Genomic DNA, 19,701 nt, shown 5'->3' with positions numbered 1-19,701 from the left:
AGAACAACAAAAGTGTGCCAGTCTGACGTATTTGTATTGTTTTCAACAAGCTCAATTTGTGTAGAAGAACAACTCTATTTAGCTCAGGGTTTATGGGACTTTGGAACTTGGCTACAGATGCTTTAAATTGTACTCACACGTGCACAGAACTGAAGTGAGACTCTCTCTTATTAAATGCAACAACAAAACATTCAGTGAATAATGAGAAGGTGTAAAGCATTTTATGACCATTAAGTGATCCATCCTCACAATACCCTCCTAATGGCTAGGCATACACATCCCTAGTCACAGATGGGGAAACTGAGGCAGACAGGACTGCTTTGATTTTCTGACCTTGCCCATATAAAGCTGATGCCAGCATTCCCACTGACTTCAGCAAGGCACCTTGCTTCAATGAAATAAGTAAGAAATAAGATTAAAACCAAGACTTGCTCTCCCCCCATCCTTTACTATGATCATTCAGTAAAGGCAACTTGTTTTACTATAGTCTATTTCATCTGGAAAAAAGGCATTAAAGCCTCTGTTACTTTCTCCCTGAAATCATTGTCGTGTGCTAGAAAGAATGCATTGGAGAAGTGCAGTTATTTATGTACATTGGTCCAGAATGGCATTGCACAACAGTGCTTGATTTATGTGCAGCTGTGCTGCAACAACTGTAGTTCTGTCAGCATTTTAGAAGCCTGATTTAAGGGATCTACAACTTGCATATCTTAATTTATATACCCTGCATGACCGTTTTTATTTCAATTGAATTCTATTTTTAAAAGTAATTTGAATCTTTTCATTGATTTTTGAAACTGGTTTCAATATTATATTTCATTTGCTTTATACACAAGCTTCGGTCCCATTAGCGCAACCTAAAATACATCCTGCAAGGTGATCAGTTCCTTAAAACTTACTGAAGCAAACAACCCTTATCTTGAAAAGTGATGGCTCCTTGGGACTAAATTTTTAAAGGACTTTAAATTGGCATTAGAAATTGCTTATCTTCATACAATTGATACGTTGGCAAATCTTCATATTTGTATTTATTGATCAGAGCACAAAGTTGCCCGAACTTTACATATGTCAGTCTCTTGGTTTTGTCTGTACAGTTGCTATATTAGAATAAAGCTTTGTATAACATTTGAACTATAATTAAAGTTCACTTTTAGAATTTTTCCTCTGAGGTGACTGGATTTAAACCTTCTGATAGCATCACACACCTTCTGATTATTTTGTAAAACTCAAGCGCATTATGAATATAAAATGGTACTCATAATATGTAAAGAAGGTCAAAATAAGCAACGTTGCCTGTGGATATGTTGCCACATACACATGCATGTATAGTAAACCCAGCAAATGGGACAGTACGCCAGTGTTTCCTTTTCTTACTACAAACAGCAAGATTTTATGGCCACATCCACATGAGCATGGACGTTTGTTCCCCCAGGGACAGGAAGCAGTGGCACACCTTGTGCTGCTGCTACTTGTCCCCAGGGAATGCCTGTGCCATGTGCGCTCTGGTGCACGGCAGGTTACCCCAGGTGGGATACGGGAGCATGGGGCCAGCACTGGACTAGCCCCAGGAGCCTTACCTGGTGTCTGGGGGTCTGCCGGGGATGCAGCCATGGGGATCTGCTGCTCAGAACCTGGCTGGAAGCCAGAAGGTTGCTCCAGCTGGCCGGGCTCCAGTTTTGCACGGTGCACACTGCCCCCGCATGCACCCCTCTGCTTTTTGCTTTTTATTATTATTATTATTATTTTTGCACAGGTTTTTTTGACAATTGGGATCTCCAAGGATCAAAAAACCTCCCCGCACTGCTACCCTGCAGTGCAGAGAACAGCTAAATGTATGGTATGTGGCACAGCAAATGTGCCTGTGACGCAACCTACCTCATAGCCATGCTCATCTGGACGTGGCCTCCATTTGCTCACTGTAGGGTGCTCAATAGGGTCATTCAAATTAAGCGTCACAAAGTACTTTGAGGTGAATGATAAGGTAGTAAGGCTCTTGATGGAGAAAGCCACATAAATGAAGGAGTAACCCCCAGCTATGCAGAATTCTGTGGTATGATCAGACTGGGAAACAGAGAAATGGGACAAGCAAAAAAGGGACTAGGGGGATTGTAGGTAGGAGGTAGACTAGATCTATTGGGAGGTGGCTTTTTAAAATTAGAATCTGAGATGGAAAGAAAACTAGTGAGGATGAGAGAGAAAAAACAAATATTTAAAATACCATTTTAAGTTGGCAAAGGCTTAAAAACCTGTCCCATATGCAGAGTATCTACAAATCTTACTGACTTGGATGGATCCTGTGGGTGCTCACATCCAGCAGGAAATCAAAGAAAATAAAAATAAGGGCAACTTTCTGGATATCACGATACAAACAGACAAGGATTACTAGGAGGCAATTACTTTGGTTTAGATTAAGCCTGAGAATCCTGGCCTTAGAAATAAGTTCCACTTTTCACATTCTTCCATCTGGATCATGCAATCTTCTAATTACGCAACAGTCACCGCAAATGGATTATTGCAGCATTGTAGAGTAATACATTCTATTCAAAATCCCAGAAGAAGAGGGTATAATGTCTTTATTAGTTTTACCTTACATTCCCTGCCCTGTTTCTATTCACTAATGCATTTGAATAATGTAGGAAATTAAATCCAGAACACAGTGCATTACAGAACACTAAGCTCCGATTTACACCAAAAAGCAAAACCCATACAAAATTCAGGCAATCTTAGCTCTTAGTCTGAGTTCCTTAAGGAGAACTAGCTGAGGATGAGAGTGGCTGTCTTAACTCAAACTATTCTTGTTTGTCTGTGTAAGCATTTTGCATGTACAGGGTCTCATCTTTGTTTCAAATGCAACTAGATGCGTTTAATGTGGAAAAAATCTTTTAACATTAGAGATAAGTGCCAATAAACTTGATACTGACATATAGGTAACAGAATACCCCTATCCTTATAAGGTTTTTTAATACAGTTGATGTAAACTGATATAACTTTGACTGACGTCAATACAGCTATGTCTCATTACGTCATCTGGCCCAAGATTTAGGGCACAAGCTGGTCACTTCACAGAATCCGTTTAAAGAAAACATTTGGCAACATTTTTTTCACATTTGGATGAAACAAAATGATGATGCATCTTAACTCTTTGTCTGCTTACATTTTTATGCATGTTTTAGCATCCAAGGCAAAGCTATAATAATGTCTCTGGCTATCCAGAGGAAACTGAAGGTTAATGATATGTTACAGTATTTATGACTATTCCAATATAGGTCAAACATTCACTGAAAAGCAGATATTTGTTTTCTAAGCAAGCTTCATGATGAATGCAGATGGCATGATCTCTCTTAGAGGAAGTGCAATTCCAAATAACTGATTGAGAGTAGTGTGGCCATGTATGGTCTGTTGTATGTAGTACACTTTCTTCATCCCTTTGTGTTTTGTTTTGCTCGAGCCTATATGTATCGATGTGAAATCTCAGAGCCCTGTGTAGCCAGACACGAGGTGAAAAGTGTACCAACCCTTTTGAATACTGAATGTAAAATAGAAACATATTACAAATAGCAGATTTGGGGAAAAGTCTTCAGTTCAGCGAAACTAAGTATTCTGCCTAATTGCATTAAAGGAAACCTGCATCTGTTCCCATGTCCTTATCATCAAAAAATAGAAGAGATGTATTTTCAAAGTAGAAACTGAGTCTGAACAGACTGTTTCCTGAAATCACTAAATCCTGTAAAAAACAAAAAACCCAAACCCAAACTGTCATCTATAGAGGGATTATATTCCAAACTAGTTGCACCTAAGAGAAGACACTGTCGATTAAATACAGATTTACAGGCATTAAAGAATGTCTGCGTTTGCTAGTTGAGTCAAAGCATTGAACACCTTCTAAAACTATACTTTTTCTTACGTTTTGATTTTTAAAAGGTGACTTACCCGGCCAACTAATATTGGTTCGGGTCCAGAAAACTCTTCCAATACAAACATTTGATTCCATACCCAGCCCCTCTTTGAACGATTCAAAACTCTCTGTTCTTCACTGAGGCCATTTAGTTCCATACTGGATCCACTTGGCAATACTTGAGATTGATTCATTGGAGCCATATAAATGGAAGGAAGGACAGTAATCCATAATATTATTAATGGAGTCCATGTATCCATAAGCATTTCCGTTAGTCTTTCTGGCATTGTACCACAAGCTAAGCAAATCATCACAGAAATGAAACAATTACTTTGCTTTCCTCCAGACTGTAGCCATCCAATTCATCATGCAGTACAGAATATTTACTTACAGCTCCTCCATGCGTTTACAGCACAGTAAACATAAATAAAAACTGCTTAGATTATAAAAACATGATCCATTGGGTTTTCTTGTCATTAAAGATTTCTGGAAAAAGAAAAAAGAATGGCAAGTTAGTTGTACAGAACTTGGGAAAGCATTTTGTAAAATCTTAGTGATTGATTAGATTTTTTCATCTTAGAAACAAGCCAACAGTCTAGTTTTAGAGCTGTAGAAAGTAATATAGACATCTATTAAATGGTTTTAAAAACAACAACTAAGGGATGGACTCTCCTACTTTTTTATCCTGGATAATACTTATCTTGAAATACTATTTTCTTCATGATCAAGTAAGGGACTTGCCAGGGTGAGGATTAAACATTAAAACCTGGACCTGCATAAACGTTCACTTTTAACCAGAGCAATAAATCCACCGTTTCTTTTTCTTACTCTAAATGGCCTCCACTCACTCTCTTTGAATCAGTTGAGGACACTTAGACCACTGCAGGATTAAATCCTGTGTTTCAAAAATCCGTAGCACTAGATCAAGACTATTATTTTATTTGCAAATGCCCAAGGCCATTCTCTACCAAAGTTTATTTTAGTAAATGTATAAAATAGGTATGTATATATTTTAAAGAGTAAATGTACCGTAACTTTCCTCTACTCGCAGCATGATGCAGCTTAATCGAACCATCAAAATAAAATAGAAAGCCTCATTTGATTAAAAAAGAATTCTTAACATTCAGATAGCTAAAACCTTGATGTAGCTTTCTAATATAGTGAGGTGAATAAAGGGGATGCATAGGAAAAGGCAGATGTTCCTTGGCATGCACCTCCTTAGCAAAACACCTTTCAGTTTGGGCTAATTTAACCTGACTGCCTGGCATGTTTTACAGCCTGTACTTAGCTCTGGGATGCCACTTCTGGTTTCCTACTGGTACCCAAAGTAGGCAGTTCAGAAACTAGCTTGAAAACGCCTTCTTAGGTGAACTCCAGAATGCCTCAAGAGTACAGTCACACCAGAGACCACAACAAAGACCTCACTGAACCTCTCCTACTTCCAGAGGGGGAAAAATGTTCAGATTTTAATTTCAAGCATGTTTGTATGATGGGAACTGCAAAGCTTATCCTTCTTGTACCCATCACTTCTTTCCTCCCGTTTTATTAGACATCAGGTCCTTTATATGTCTTATCTCATTGCAGGCGTACCCTATGAAGCAGAAGCATGTTTAACACCTTAGAGATTCCTACAGTCAATCCATAAGCAATGGAAAACTTGAAATGCAACAGGAGATTACTTAAAAAGAAACACTAAACACAACTCAAAGAGGAAGGCTTTATTACAGCCACCATAATATGGCTACAGTTTCGTTAAAAGAGTCCTGATTTATCACCATTGACTAAATTTAGTTCCAGACATAATCTAGGGAACTACAGTATAGGGGATTAGGTGCAAAGGTGCCCATGATCACCACTGTGTTGTGCATCTAACAGGTGGAGGCGGCGGGTAAGTTCCTGGAGTCATGTGACAATATAGGAATCCTAGTTTCCCAGTTTTTTTAAAATAAATTTTTAGCTCTCATGGTTGTGGGGGAAAAAAAAAACAACAACAACTTAAAAACATGAAAACTAGAGACTTAAAAAATAAAAATACCCACACAACATAAAAAGTGAAAGATCACAGATGTGTTGTTTTTTAAAAATATTAATAATTCTTGACATAGCTGGGGAGTTTTTGTATGAAAATTGGAAAGCAGGAGACATCTCTTCTTTGCCTTGTTAAGAAAAGAAGAAGAGCTGCTATCAGCCTCAACCCAAGCAAAGTACCTCAGAACAATGATAACCTAATATCCATCAACAATGCATCAGGAATGAGGTTAAGTGCCCATTACAGCAATAGCTCGGGGGGCCTGGAAACATTGTTTGGTCTCAGTGCTGAAGAATGAGGGAGAGAGAAGGCAAATAATGTAGCCTGCTTCTCCAAAGAGTTTGGAAGAACTGCTGGGGCCAAGGCAAACCATTTCCTATACATCATGATTACCCATTGGGAGTAACATGAACAAGGGTGGAAAAGCCAACTGCTCAAAACAGCCTGGGTTGGGACCGAGGCAAATGAGCTATCTTCAGAAGATATTGAAGGTAAAGGGTCTTTAGCTACTGGTGCTACTTCTTGGCAGATATTAAAAGGGAAATGATCTCAGAATGTGTTGGGGTGACAATGTGGTAAGTAAAAGGGAAAAGAAAAATCCAAGCTTAAAAGAAAAATAGTGGGCAGGATGGTACCTTGAGGATTGTTGGTGGAAGGCTGCCAGAAAGCAATTTTTTTTGCTTCTTTGAAGTTCAGGAAGTTATGAAGCTCTCTAAACTAGTGCAATGTCCACCCTCTTTGCCCAATATAAGAGGCCAAATTAGGGGCCTATCACTTCAGAGCTGAAGGCCTGTATTTCTAGGGCTTAGATTAGTGACATTCCCTTGCACTTAACATTAGCCATAGAAGGGGGCTTTTCACACACCATGGCCTGCAAGGTGCACCTGTGTGCGACAAACTGTTCAGATAAACCCAAGCTGAGGCCTCTGCTGACTTTCATCCGGTTCTAATTTGCACCATTTTTGTCATTTCCTGTACTGAACAGTTATAAAATAAAGCACTTTCCATATTCAAAGAGTTTTTTTAAAAACATCAGCTAATTAATCTAATTAAGACAGCACTGCCATCCCCTCTCACTCTTAAAGATTTTCCTTCCACTGAACTGCTTCATCCTGAACAAGGATGAAGCAGTTCACTGGAAAAGAAAAATCCTCACGCTGCCGCTGTACGCGTTGTCCCTGTTTGAATGAGGGTGGCTAGGGAGAACAGCACATTCGTTTCCTGAGCTGCCAATCTGACTTGTTTGCAAGCACTAAATTCACTTAAACATAAAAACAATCCTGCACTATACAAAAGCTTAAAGCCATTACTCTTCACACAGTACAGTCAAATTAAGTTCCTGTGTAACCATTGCTAATGCATCAAGATTTATTAACTGTGATAGGATCCAGTCTCAGAGTAGCTCCATGGGAGAAGCTTCAGCAATACTTTTAAGCAAACAAAGCAGCAACCAAAAAGGAAAATCCGCATACAACCCACATTTCAATAAAGCTAGCTGAGTGAAGCAGGCTGGCAAAAGCACGGTTAACTTGAACACCGGGAACATAAACATGCAATATGCTCTTTAGAAGCAGTGGGAAAGTAAAGTTTCCGCATGTTTTTGGCATTTCAGGCAAAAGAATAAATGTGCATCTCAACTGAGTGGGTTTTTATTGCTAGTGCTGTATTGCATGCGAATACATACAGCTTACAATGATATCTTCACAGTCAAGGCTGAAACGGTTGGAGCCTTTTTGCTCTCAGGCCTCATTTGAACTCCACTGTTTTAATTTAACCAGTAGTAAAGCAAACTAGATGGCACTTACGGGTTCAGGCCTGTTTCACGAACATGCAGGGAATGGTTCATCCCAAGAGAACAGACCGTGTGTGGGAAGAGATGAAGGCATGTGCATGTGCATGTGCAGGGATCCTAAGGATGAGCTACAGTACCATTCCTCCCCTGCAGCTGTTACTGGTTACTCTACAAGGAAGCTAGCTACACCCAAACAGGAAAGAAAGCTGACCTAATATCTGCCAAAGACTGAGCTGGCTCTCAAGTCAGACCGCTTTGATTCGGTTTGAAGTAAGGAGCCATTCAGCAGGACAATCACTCACAAATGTGGACATATTCCCTTTCTCTTGGGTTCTCACACTTTGCCAGCCTATAAGCAAGTGGCGTAGAGCTGGGGTGATGGCTGGATGCCATCAGGAGAGTTCTCTGTGACACCAGATCCACAGGCTGCCCTGTTATTTTCTGCCGCATGCAGCCACAAGAAGGACCACACTAAACGCTTCCACATTCATAAGGATTTGGCTAGTTTGTGAATAAATACGTTTAATTTTGAACTTCCTCTGAAATTAGGTTTCCTAACAGTGCATTCCTTAAAAGACATTTACAATGACCTTGGAAGTTCTCACAGCTCCCTTTAGTATAATTGAAGGCATTTCTTACAACTCTCACCAGGAGGTGGACTAGATGACCTTCCGAGGTACCTTCCCACCCTAAATTTTCTGTGATTCTAGTCAAAGAAACTGTATACACACAAATGGACACACATGCAATGCAGCCTTGCTTTTCTGAATGCTTCTGGACATACAGGCATGATTGAAAATTTGTTGCATGGTTTAAAAATATCTTTTTTGACTAATAAAGGGATTTTCACTCTAACAAGTAGATGTAGGGAAATATGACCCTATTTGAGATAACAGAATTTTGAATAACTGTGTTTCAGACAAGGTTTAACCATTCCTGTTGGACGGTTGGTTCTTTCCTGCACCTATACAGAATCACAGGTACAGCTAAGCAGCTTGTTACTTGCTATAGTAACTGCTCAACCCTTTACGTGCCAAGATGGTTTGGGACAGGCAGTACCAACCTTCTACCATTTTTGCAGTGGTAGCATCAAGAATCAGGCATCATTGCGCTACAGAAAGTCACAAAGAGATAGTCTCATCTTCAAAAGCTTGGTCAAACAAAGTTTGCATTCATTCTATTAACTTTCTTGTTGGCATTACATTATAGTCATACATAGTAATTACCTGACACTGTAATACCAGACCTATCACCTCGAGAAACTGATACAGTATAAGAACCAAACCTATCAGTTTCCTCACACAAGTAGGGTCACTGACTTTGCATAAGCATGAAAATAACCAATTATAATTAAGTACACTAAGAAACAACAGTAAATTCACCTGTGGTGTAACACACTTGTGTATGATTTGGCAGCCTACATACCTGTAACAACTAGCAGTAATTTTGTCATGGCTACTTTGCATATTGTAGCTTTAAAAATGGACTAAAGATATTGTGGAAGGTGACAGATTTGTAATAAAGATTAATAAAGTTAGTAAAAATAGTTTAACATAAACTGTTCACAGAGAAAGAAATAAGGCAAGCCATAAAAGCTTGGAAAAAAAAAAAGTCAATTTATTTTTAGATTTTTCAAACCACAAAATGTCTGTCTGGCCAAGTAATCCACTTTATTATAATGCTAGTGCATTGATTTATACCATGATCTCCAGTTGAGGAGAATTTACAGCCACTCTAGAGTTCCTTCACATAAGAATATGTTGAGGGTCCTCTTAAGAACTGCCGCATCCTCTACTTCTAATTTCAGTCAGCATTCAGTACTGCTTTGTTGATCACAGTGATTAGAAGCTACAGATATAAGCCTTCTGACCTCCCCCCTTCATTAACGGTGGGACTCATACATTCTTAGATGATCATTGCTTATTATGTTTAAAAAAAATGTTACCGCATTTAAATAAATTGCAGTGGAAATGCCAGACAATTAACATTTTTTTGATATGTTTGTCTAAAGCAAGTTTTTCCAGATACCTCCAAGGCCATTCACAGAGTTTAGATGATACATTACCCTTTACTCAGCCACCTGGAAGACTAGCTAGGATGTAAAACAGCAACAATGCAATGAGGTAAATGGGACACAAGGAGCCCCAGCTATTTTAGATATGATTATTCACATGCTCTGAAAGCCACTCAGCTTCTCTATGTGCCAGTGTGCTTTAAAATATAAAAAAGCACAGAAAAAGTTATGGGAGGTGTCCATTCGCCAGGTCACCTAAAGATCTCTGGTTATTACTTGATCTACGATGGTTTTGGTATGGTATATAGTCCTCAAATCACCCAGCTTTAAAAAAATCCTGCCCCTGAATTCCACTAAGTTACTGCTAAGACAAATTAAAGGTCTGCCCTGCAGAACAGGTAGAGCTGTAGGTTACAGCTTTCACTCGGGTTAAGAGAATATGGGATGGGGGGGAGTAAAAGTTGTGCGATTAACAATAACTATTATCTTTTGATCGGCTTTCATTAGTAGTAATGAATGACTCTTCTTACTACCCTTTGGCTAAAGATCTGTCTACAGAGCAAATCTACAACCCTTTCTTGGAGGTACCCTTACACCTTTCAGAGCCTCTTCTGTTAGTATCAGTGAGCTTATCCCTTCTCACCGTTGCTTAGATTTTTTCACCTAACCACTTCTCCTTCCTCTTGCTTTCCACAGTAGCTACTCCTGTTTTCTTCAGCGTTTTTAAGTGCAAGCCTTTTAAATTTTTTTCTTTAGTCGCTGCAAGTTTTGGTTGCACTGGCAAAACTACCACTTACGTTTCCTAGTCCCATGTCTTGAGGAGTCAGGCACGGTCCTTCTCCATCAATAGTAGCAACATGATGCAAACCCTTCCCACTGCAGGAAGTACAATTATCTCTCCTTCATTGATCCTCTTTTGGTGGCAGAGTAAACTTTGAAGTTTCCAACAGTAAAAAGAGCCTGATACTCCAGTCCTTGTTTGTGTGGATAATCCTTGCTCACAAGAACAGGCCTGTAGGAGAATTTGCCAATTAAAAAAAAATCAAACAAGCCATAAAACTATAAAGGCACTTGTGGTTTCAGAATGTCACCTAAATAATTATGTCAAGTTTGTCCCAGAAATCAGGCGCAAACTCATCCCATATCCTTTGTGCTGAATGGTGTCCACAACCCATTAAATTGATCTGAGCTTTGATTCTAAATTGCCTGCATTTATGCTGTAAAAGCATGCCTTTGACTGTTGCCTAAGAGAGAAACGAATCATAATGATAAATACTAGCTATACTGTCCCTAGTGAAATTATTCATCTGTGTAAATGCTGCACACTTGAGGAGAATTTGCAAGTTTAGGTCCTAGGAGAACAGCATTTATGTCCTGCTCTCTTTCCCACACTGTGACCCGACTTACCCATCACTAAGGGAAGATCTTATGGCCCCGGCGCTTGATTACAGCTGAGATCACACAGTGCAGCTCAGAAAGAAGGGGTTCAAGAGTGATTCCTCTTATTCTCAGTCACCTATATACCCAATCAGTCCCCAAACCCACATTATACCAGTCATATAGCTGCTCTGCATTTCATTAGCTACCAGTGATCCTCTCGTTATGTCAATAGGAAGCAGCTGGGCACAGAAAAATGAGGCTTCCTTTCCTTTGGCCACAAGAAGGGGAAGTTATTCAGAAATCATTATATTAGAAGATCCCCTTCTACAATCGTCATCTTCAAGCTACAACAGCTTGAGGTGCGCTTTGTGAAGGCAAAGCAGTGCCAGACTGCAATTTAGAAGAGAAGATGCTCCAAAGACTGTAAATCATGGGTCTAAGTTTGCTATTCTATATTGGGACTGAATGTTTGCGGCTTTTCAGCCTGACTTCCAGAATCAAAGAAAAGCAACTTAAAAAAATAAAATAAAAAAAGCTTTACCTAATTTGACATAGGGATCAACAGATACTTCTCTACATCTGTCTTCTCAGCTTCTCTGTCCTGGACACATACTCTTAACACTTTATGTTAGACTGTAAAGATATGCTGCCTTAACTTTTTAAGCTTAGTCATCCATTGCAGTTTTTTTTATAATTTGGGATCACCTGAACAATTCTCACAGTTCTTACACATAGGAACTTTTAAAGAAAAAAACATTCTTCAAATCTGTCTTCTAATACATGGTTAAAATATATGTGCATACATGGATACAACACAGGCATGGACACGTAGAGTGGGTACAGACATTTGGGGAGGTTAGATTGTATTAAAAATTGCCACCCAATCCAAATTAGCTTGCCCATGTACAGAGCTTATACTTAGATCCTTAATTAGGATGATATAAGTGTGAACTGTACAGAAGTTCCAGGAAGGTTAGATGGGTCAAAATTGGCTGACCCGGTCTAATTTAACTGTACCTCAGCAGTGCACTAAATTGGACTGGACAGGATTAGCCCAATCTAAATGAACTTCTGTACATGTTTCAAGTGCAGCCCCACTTGCTTGCACCAGCCCCAGGGCTGCAATCTTTCTCCCCCCACCAGGCTATTTTTAAGCCCTGGTTCCCTCCCCCCACCCCAAACAACCCACCCTCTCCCCCATGGACCAGCCATCTCCCTGACTGCCAAACCCCCTAATCTCAAGGCAGTCCCAGTGCTGGTTTTCTAGGGTTCACTGCTGCTTGAAGCAGACAGAAATAAAAATCAGTGGGGAGAGGGGCAGGCAGGATTGCGGGGGGGTTGTTTTCCTGGGGGAGCTGTTCTTTTGGGGGTTGGGCAGGGGGCTGACAGGCTAAGATTAGACAGTGGTCTGGTGGGGAGAAAGCCCCCCAATCCTATCAACCCCCCATCCCCCATGCAGAGCTTCTAGTCCTCTCTGATCTGCCCATTCCTCCCCAACCCCAACTTACTTCAGTTGGGCTCCAGGCACTGAGAGTGGTTTGATGGCATCGTCAGGGGCACAGCTGGGGGATCCTGCCAACTCCCTCTGATCCCCCCCCCAAACTCCCTATGGACCCCACTAGCCCCCTAATCCCTCCACCCCCTCCCTGCAAACCCCACTGGAACCTCTGGTCCTGCTTACCCCTCCCCTCCCCTCCCCTGACTTAGCTTAGATCAGGCTCTGTCTAATCACCGATTTGATTGGGGGCCATTTTTAACCCAATTTAACCCCCCAAAACCTAGTACAATAGCTGTACAAAGCCAAACACATATATATACAGACACCAGCAGATTTTTAAGTGTGGCATATGGGCTTATAAAAAGTCTGGGAGGTTTAACGGTTATGCAACTTCTCTGCCTCAGTTCCCCTTAATGAGCAACCTAGTTGACAACTACCTTGGTAGGGAGTTGAGGCTGCTAATAGATGTAGGTCATTTACATCCTGATAATATTTGGGGATAAAAGGAGAGGGTGTACAAGCTACATTCAAAACTTACCTGCCTCCGCCAAATACCACACAAATTGTCTGCTATTAGTCACTTAACTGCAGGATGGGATGTCCTCTGATACCAACAAAGCCTAGTTTATACTGATGATTAATTAAATCTGCTTTACATATTCTTCCTAATGTTTACATTCGTAAAACTCCTTCTAGAGGGAACTATATCACATCTATCAAAGGGGGATGAGACCTAGAAGTTACCTTCCATCTCTAACTGACAAACTACAATCCAATTCAGTTAATTTTTGTGGGTTTTGCCAATAGAGCATTAGGCATTAAGTCCCTAAATGTGAACTTTACACATGCGGGCACCACAGATTAAGCCCCTACTGGTACACAAGGTGCTTCCCACCTCCTAAAACTAGAGCCCAAATGCATCATCAAAAAAATCAATTGATCTGATGCTGTTCTAAGCACCTCAAAACTATTTGTGTTTTGACCATATGTTCCCGTTTGCTCTTTTACCAACTGCGATGGTCAGGGACCCAAGGCACAGATCCTACCATGCCAGACAATGTACCAATACAAAACAAAGAGACAGTCACTTCTTCAAAGAGCCTAGAAGCTAAAGTAATGCAACTTGTTTTATTGCATTTTGTCTCTAGCAAAATGACTGGTATTTATATAACTGCTTGAAAAACTATGACTGTGAAAGAAAATACGCATTCAATAAGCATAACTGCTTCAGAAGGTGTTATATGCTTCTCTCTTGGAGTGTCATATTTACTTTAAAAAATAAAATTAAGAGGTTTGTTTCCTGGTGCATGAGAGTCAGATTTCCCACTGATCTGTGTCAGAGGGTCGGTTCACTTCAGCACAGTTTTTCTGAGAAGCTTGTTTTTCTAGCTCAGAACGAGTAGAAGAAGAATGGCAAATTCCATTTGAACAACTAAGGTGGTCTAGAAGATTATACATGAGAGACAAATACAGTCAGATCTGCATTTAGTCAGTTTGCACAGAAAGAAGCAGAGCAAACTGAACCCTTATTTTTTTATTTTATTTTCTTCAGTCCACAGCTTAAAATGCTTTTCTTTTAAACTAAAATAGAAAGCTACATTACATATGCATTTAATAGTTTTGGTTGGTGCCAATCTCATCTCTCAGACCACTGCTCATTTTTATGAAGGCACATTACATAGTAATTCCAAAGACCTATATCACTTTTAAAGGAGAAAGGGAAAAATGCAAATTGTGCATAACATGGATAGAGCTCATAGCAGCCAGGCAGATTGGCTTGTGACTGAGAATTAGTGTTAACTATCCTCTGTCTAGGGCATTGTGTAGTATCAGAGTTCCAGCAGCTAAAGATGTACTTATTCTATACTTATTGAAATGTATTTAAATATTAATGGAGGACACAAAGATCATGCTTTCTTGCTCTTTTACAGGAATTTGTTAACATAAGAGATAAATCATCCTTGTATTTTCCTTGAGTTTTCTTTAGAGAATGTTTGCTGCCATGCGCATAATTAAGAAAGGTAGTATCAAGTAAACTCCTTTTGTTTCTACACGTCACCTCACCAAAATCAAATAAAAGTGATGCTTGGCCCTTCACATTATAAAGATTGCATATGTACAAAGTTTCACATGACATGTGGATAAAACCTGAGGATTAAAGTCTACGTAGAAAAGAAAAGCAAGCACTGCTGGACTTTGCTGCCCTAGTGGTTTTCTTACAATCCTCTAGCAGCACCATATGAAATTAGAAATTAGGGGACTGATCTTGCAGCACTGAAGGCAATGGGAGTTTTGTCACTGACTTTAATGAGAGCAGAATAAGTCTTTAAGTGACATGCTTTGAATTTACTATTTCTACGGTTGCAAAGCTGAACTAATTTTCTCCTCTGGGTTACATTCAAGGCACATTCCCTTAGGTCAAAGACCACAGGCTCACAAGCACTGTACTGCCTGTCTCAGACTTCACTCAGGGCAGAAATTAAGGTACAGTTTTGGTTAATTGAAAGGAAATAAGAAGCAGATACAAATCACTCCATGAAAGACTGTAAAATATGTTTATTTCCTTGCAAAGCTATATTAATAACTAGCACTTCTCTGCTAAAAAATAAACAAATTTACTGAGCTTTGTCTTATACTTATGTAAGTTTATGTGATTAATATCATCAGTGATAGAGAGAAGGTGATTAAAAATGGATTTAAATTAATAGCAGAGTTCTTCAGATTAGGTTGTGCAGTGGTTCCTAGAATTAAGTTGCTTGGATTTAATACTTGCCACTAAGTTGAAAAGTCTGAAACATCTGAGAGAGGCCACAAACTAAATATTGCTGACATATGCTGCTTTCCTAAAATTCAAAACTAGTCCAGCTGGGGAATGGAAACCTGAACAAACACAATGTACTGACAAGCATTTTATGTCTTAGCATGTTGAATATTTAGCGAGAAAACACTGGTTTGCAGACTCCCTAGGAATGGAGCGGAGGCTCCTTAATAAAGACTGTAATAGGTTTGCATACCTTGGGCCAAAGTCCTGTTTGCTTTAGTAATTCAGAGCCCAATCTACCTGCAACTCCAACTAGACAGGAGGGGAGCAGCTGGTGTTCAACACATTGCTGGATCAATTACTCCAGTAGTAGAAGCTCCAATGAGCTACTGATAGCTAAGGACAGTACTCAGATGAGTAAAGCTCCCAAGAATTACCCCCCTGCCAGTAATCAGATGTGATAAGTACTTTATGAACTATTAGCACACTGGTTTCTAAGTCGGCTTTCTCTTCCCACTTTAGATGTCATCAACCCCTAGTAAAATTGAGAGAGAGAAATGTTTTAAACTTAAACTGTATTAATAGTTGAAATGCCACTGTACTGATGCTATTTATTTGTTGATCAAACTCAGAAACGTACCGAATATGTTCAAGGCCTAGAGGGAAATATTTGAAAATGTAAAATGAGTGGCACTTTCTTCTGTTCTATTTCTAGAGGGTAAATTTGCTCAAATGGTTATGTTTAGAAAGCTGTGAAGTGTGCCACATTTTCTATGGCAACAACACTAAGAAAAACGTTGAGTTTCCATCATCTAATCTAATTCTATTGATGCAGTCTTCTGATAGCAATGATGCTTAAAACATTTCAACACAAACCTTTAAGAGCATTCCTTCCTCACTCATGAAATTTGGTTTCTATTATTTTAAGTTCCTGGTTCACAAAGTGTTCTGCAATTTTCAGTAGTGCAGATATAACCAAGGTGCATACGTTCAGCCCACAATTGTTATTAATAGTCTATCGAAAAGGTCAGCCTTATATGGTCTTACACTGCAGCAGCCTGAAGGTGGAAAAAAATACAATAAATATGTAGCTTGTATATACAGTGAAATGGTGGCTGATTAAACAAAATGCTGTCCTAGCCATGAAGGTGTTTATATTACGTAGCATTAGCACTTGCTTTCCTACAAGCCTTGTTTATAGATGTAGTCAGTCCTGTCACAACACCTGGAGATTTGCAGCACCACAAGCTTTCAAAATGTACTTTATGTGGACTGTCTCTTGTCAAAGATCCTTTCTTGTGCACAAGAATATCTAAGGATCAGTAATTTCTTCAGTCTCACCCCCAAGTCTATTTCCATGCTGGGAAGTAGAAGTGTTTTGCTGCAAGCTGGCTTATAGCACAATGCCTTTAATTTCTAGTATACAGTAAGGGTCAAGTGGGTGACACCCAGGCCCCTAATTCCAACCCTTGGTGAAAAGTCCTAGGCAAAGTATGCAAGGCACTCAGATCTTCAGAAGTCAACCTATTTAAGAAGGATCTGTTCAAAACAGAGAAAGCTGAAACAAGAAAGCACCTCCAGTGGTAATACACCCACCTCTATATCATTTTACATGTAGTCCATGTATTTCTACATGCATACCGATACAGGACCACACATTTTTAAAGTGTAGTTTAAATGCACCTTCTTTTAGTGTTGCAAGTAAAATGCAGCGTAATCAATCCATGTATTAATTCTGTAGTGAAGTAATACCATTGGGATATTTTATGGGGATGTAAAAGAAGAGATAAGGACATTTGAACCTGGTCTGGGAGCACCAGCACCTTGACTACTCTTTAAAAGACTTTTTGGAAGGCAGAGTGGGTATGGGCTGGCGTGATCGAAGTGGTCTGTAAAAGCACCAGGAACACTGTCCAAGGAGGCATCCCTTGAACAGCATCATCAAGATTTTTTTTTTAAATGAGAGACGGCTAAATATTAATGGGAAATGAGTCCCTGTATATGCTCCAACTCTATTAAAAAAAGCAACATTTGTCAAGCCATCAAACATAACAGTGTTTGGACACTAACTTTTCCCAAGGTGAAAATTGTCCCAAGTTATTTGCATGACCAGCAACTAATTTTAACAAATTATTCACCTGTAGACCCTAACATACTTGCTTTCACAAAACACGGCTTCAGGTAGCCTCTGCTCTAGGAGACCCTCAACTTGAGGTCCACCGAGATTGAAGTCCTTTAAATTCTATCATATAAAATAAGTCCTGCTGAAAATGCAGCAAGTGCTTTAATAAAGAGCAATGATGTGTGGGACAATCAGCAGTATTAAGAGGTGAAAGTTGTGACTCATTTTACATTCGCCGAAGTATAGCAGAGAGGTTGAATGAAGCAAAACCCTACACCAGGCTTTTACATAAATACAAGTTCCCTACATAGGAGTTTTTCAGTTGAGGTGCTCATACAACGAAGCCAGGAGGTGACACTGTAGAGAGCTTTTGGCTTTTGATGTTATCACATTTAGTGTTTGTGCACCTGACCACTAATGCTTTTGTGTCTGTGCAAAGAACACCATTGCAGGTACCCCTTTTGGATCATTTGTATTTGAGTGAGATAGCTGAAAGGGACCATTACCAATCATTTGTAATTCTATCTTATATTTACATGCTTATTATTTTTACTGAATCTAGATTGACTAAGAAGCCAATTGTGAAATATGCTCCTCTTCAGAACAACCAGTTGGCTGTAGGGGAATATCTTCAGATTGCAATCATATGGAGGTATCACATATTTCTCTTCATCCTCACTGCAAAGAAACTCTTCAGGAATTTACAAAAGAGGATGAGTAAAGTTAAGAGGATTCTTTATCTATAGCTTTGGTAGTTATCAGCTATATTCTTTAATTGAAACTGAAGTGAGCAGCTGTTAGCTTCCTTTCTATTAAGCACTAATGTTGTAGTTTTGAAACAATAAACAGTTAATGTTATTTGATTTCTTACATTCAGCCACCCAAGAAAACATCTGGCAACGAAACCCCGGGGGTGGGGGACACACACACACACACAAATGGATAGTCATTTATGAGCTCATCAAGTTGACTGTTTAAAGGTGTCAACCTTTATAGAAGTTAAATATGTAGTTATTACAGTCAGGGGAAAGGAAGATGCAGAGTGTGTGCGTGTGTGTTGAGGGGGGTTGTATGCGTGTACATGCACGGGCACCAGGAGGAGGGAGAGAAGGATGGAGAGTGTGCTACCTGTTGGCAACCAGAGCCAAATTGCACTGGATGTGCCAGTTTAGACTGACTCCATTCTGTTTAGTCTGGTACTAAATGTGATCTGTTTAAATTGCCAGAGATTTTAGATATGACAGTATGGCTATAACCACAAAGCAATCCCTGTTTAGGTTAAGTGGTGTCACCTTCATGGGAGCAGGCAGTGGCTAAATAAGGATTTGAGTTAATCTCTTCTATATGATCCACAGAGAAATTGCTGTGGGTTTTTTTGTGTTGAAGCTTTGCAGCCCTTAGCCTGATCCAGTGTCTCTTACGTCCCCCAGCTAAGCGCAAGACTTGTAGATCTAGCGGGGGTGCTTTCTGATAGCTCGGGTCTCCCGATTGGGATGTTACTGCCAAGCAGACGTTATATCCAAGCAGTCTGTAAGAACATGTTATTCCTCTAGCCTTCCTCAAACAGAGGGATGGAGCGTTTAGTGAACAGCCGGCTTTAGGGGTCGACAGAGTCCTGCATTTCTTCTCTAGGAGCATTGGTAATGATGCATCTAACAAGCAGCTGGAGCGAAGGGGCTTTCTCCCTCTTGCAACTTTGAGCTGGGTGCCTTCTGCATTTAGTCAACAAGGCCAGGGGAAAAAAGCAATTTGAGGGATGGGCATGACTCCTGGCTCCTTACCCCTAAAGCTTCCTTGCCACCTCAGCTTAGAGAAAGGCAACAGCATTCCTGGGATACTTTCCTTCTCTGAAAGTGAGAAAGGGGCAGATAGCACTATGTCTATATATTTATTGATTTGGGGGCTAGGGTGATAAATGGGGGGGGGTGGAATTTCCCCCTCTCCCTTTATATTTCTTCCAGCCTCCTCCTCCATCATTTACATATCTGGCTGGTAGGTGATTTTTATTCTCAGCACGAAAACTGCAATCTATTTCAATGCATGAATGCAGCCCTGCATCTATTCAACACAGTGAAATAGCCCTGAGATTTATTGTACTAAATAAGAAAACAAGGAGAAGAAACACTCTCCTTAGCCTAGTGGGCAACCCACTGCCATACAAAACTCCTTCTGATCCTCCAACAGAGAAAAAGAAAAGGGGGGGCAAAGAG

At 39.9% G+C, this 19,701-nt stretch overlaps 1 protein-coding gene across 4 annotated transcripts in view; it reads right to left on the bottom strand.

The window, feature by feature from the left end:
- CDH8 (cadherin 8) overlaps positions 1-19,338 on the bottom strand; it is a 214,640-nt gene extending 195,302 nt beyond the window's left edge. For 3 of the 4 annotated variants that reach the window (XM_019535903.1, XM_019535906.1, XM_019535905.1), the window contains exons 1-2: positions 10,528-10,748; positions 3,931-4,381 (exon numbers count right to left, since the gene is read on the bottom strand). In XM_019535903.1, the coding sequence (XP_019391448.1) occupies positions 3,931-4,206 (276 nt within the window). In that variant the 5' untranslated portion in view covers positions 4,207-4,381; positions 10,528-10,748. Of the gene's footprint in view, positions 1-3,930; positions 4,382-10,527; positions 10,749-19,272 lie in introns of those variants that run through there. The other variant, XM_019535904.1, reaches the window with a different exon arrangement.
- Positions 19,339-19,701: the final 363 nt, after the last annotated feature.

The sequence above is a fragment of the Crocodylus porosus genome, unplaced genomic scaffold (genome assembly GCF_001723895.1).
Source record: "Crocodylus porosus isolate Cpor-Errol unplaced genomic scaffold, CroPor_comp1, whole genome shotgun sequence".
NCBI classification, from domain to species: Eukaryota; Metazoa; Chordata; order Crocodylia; family Crocodylidae; genus Crocodylus; species Crocodylus porosus.
This window is presented reverse-complemented; position numbering and strand designations above follow the sequence as displayed.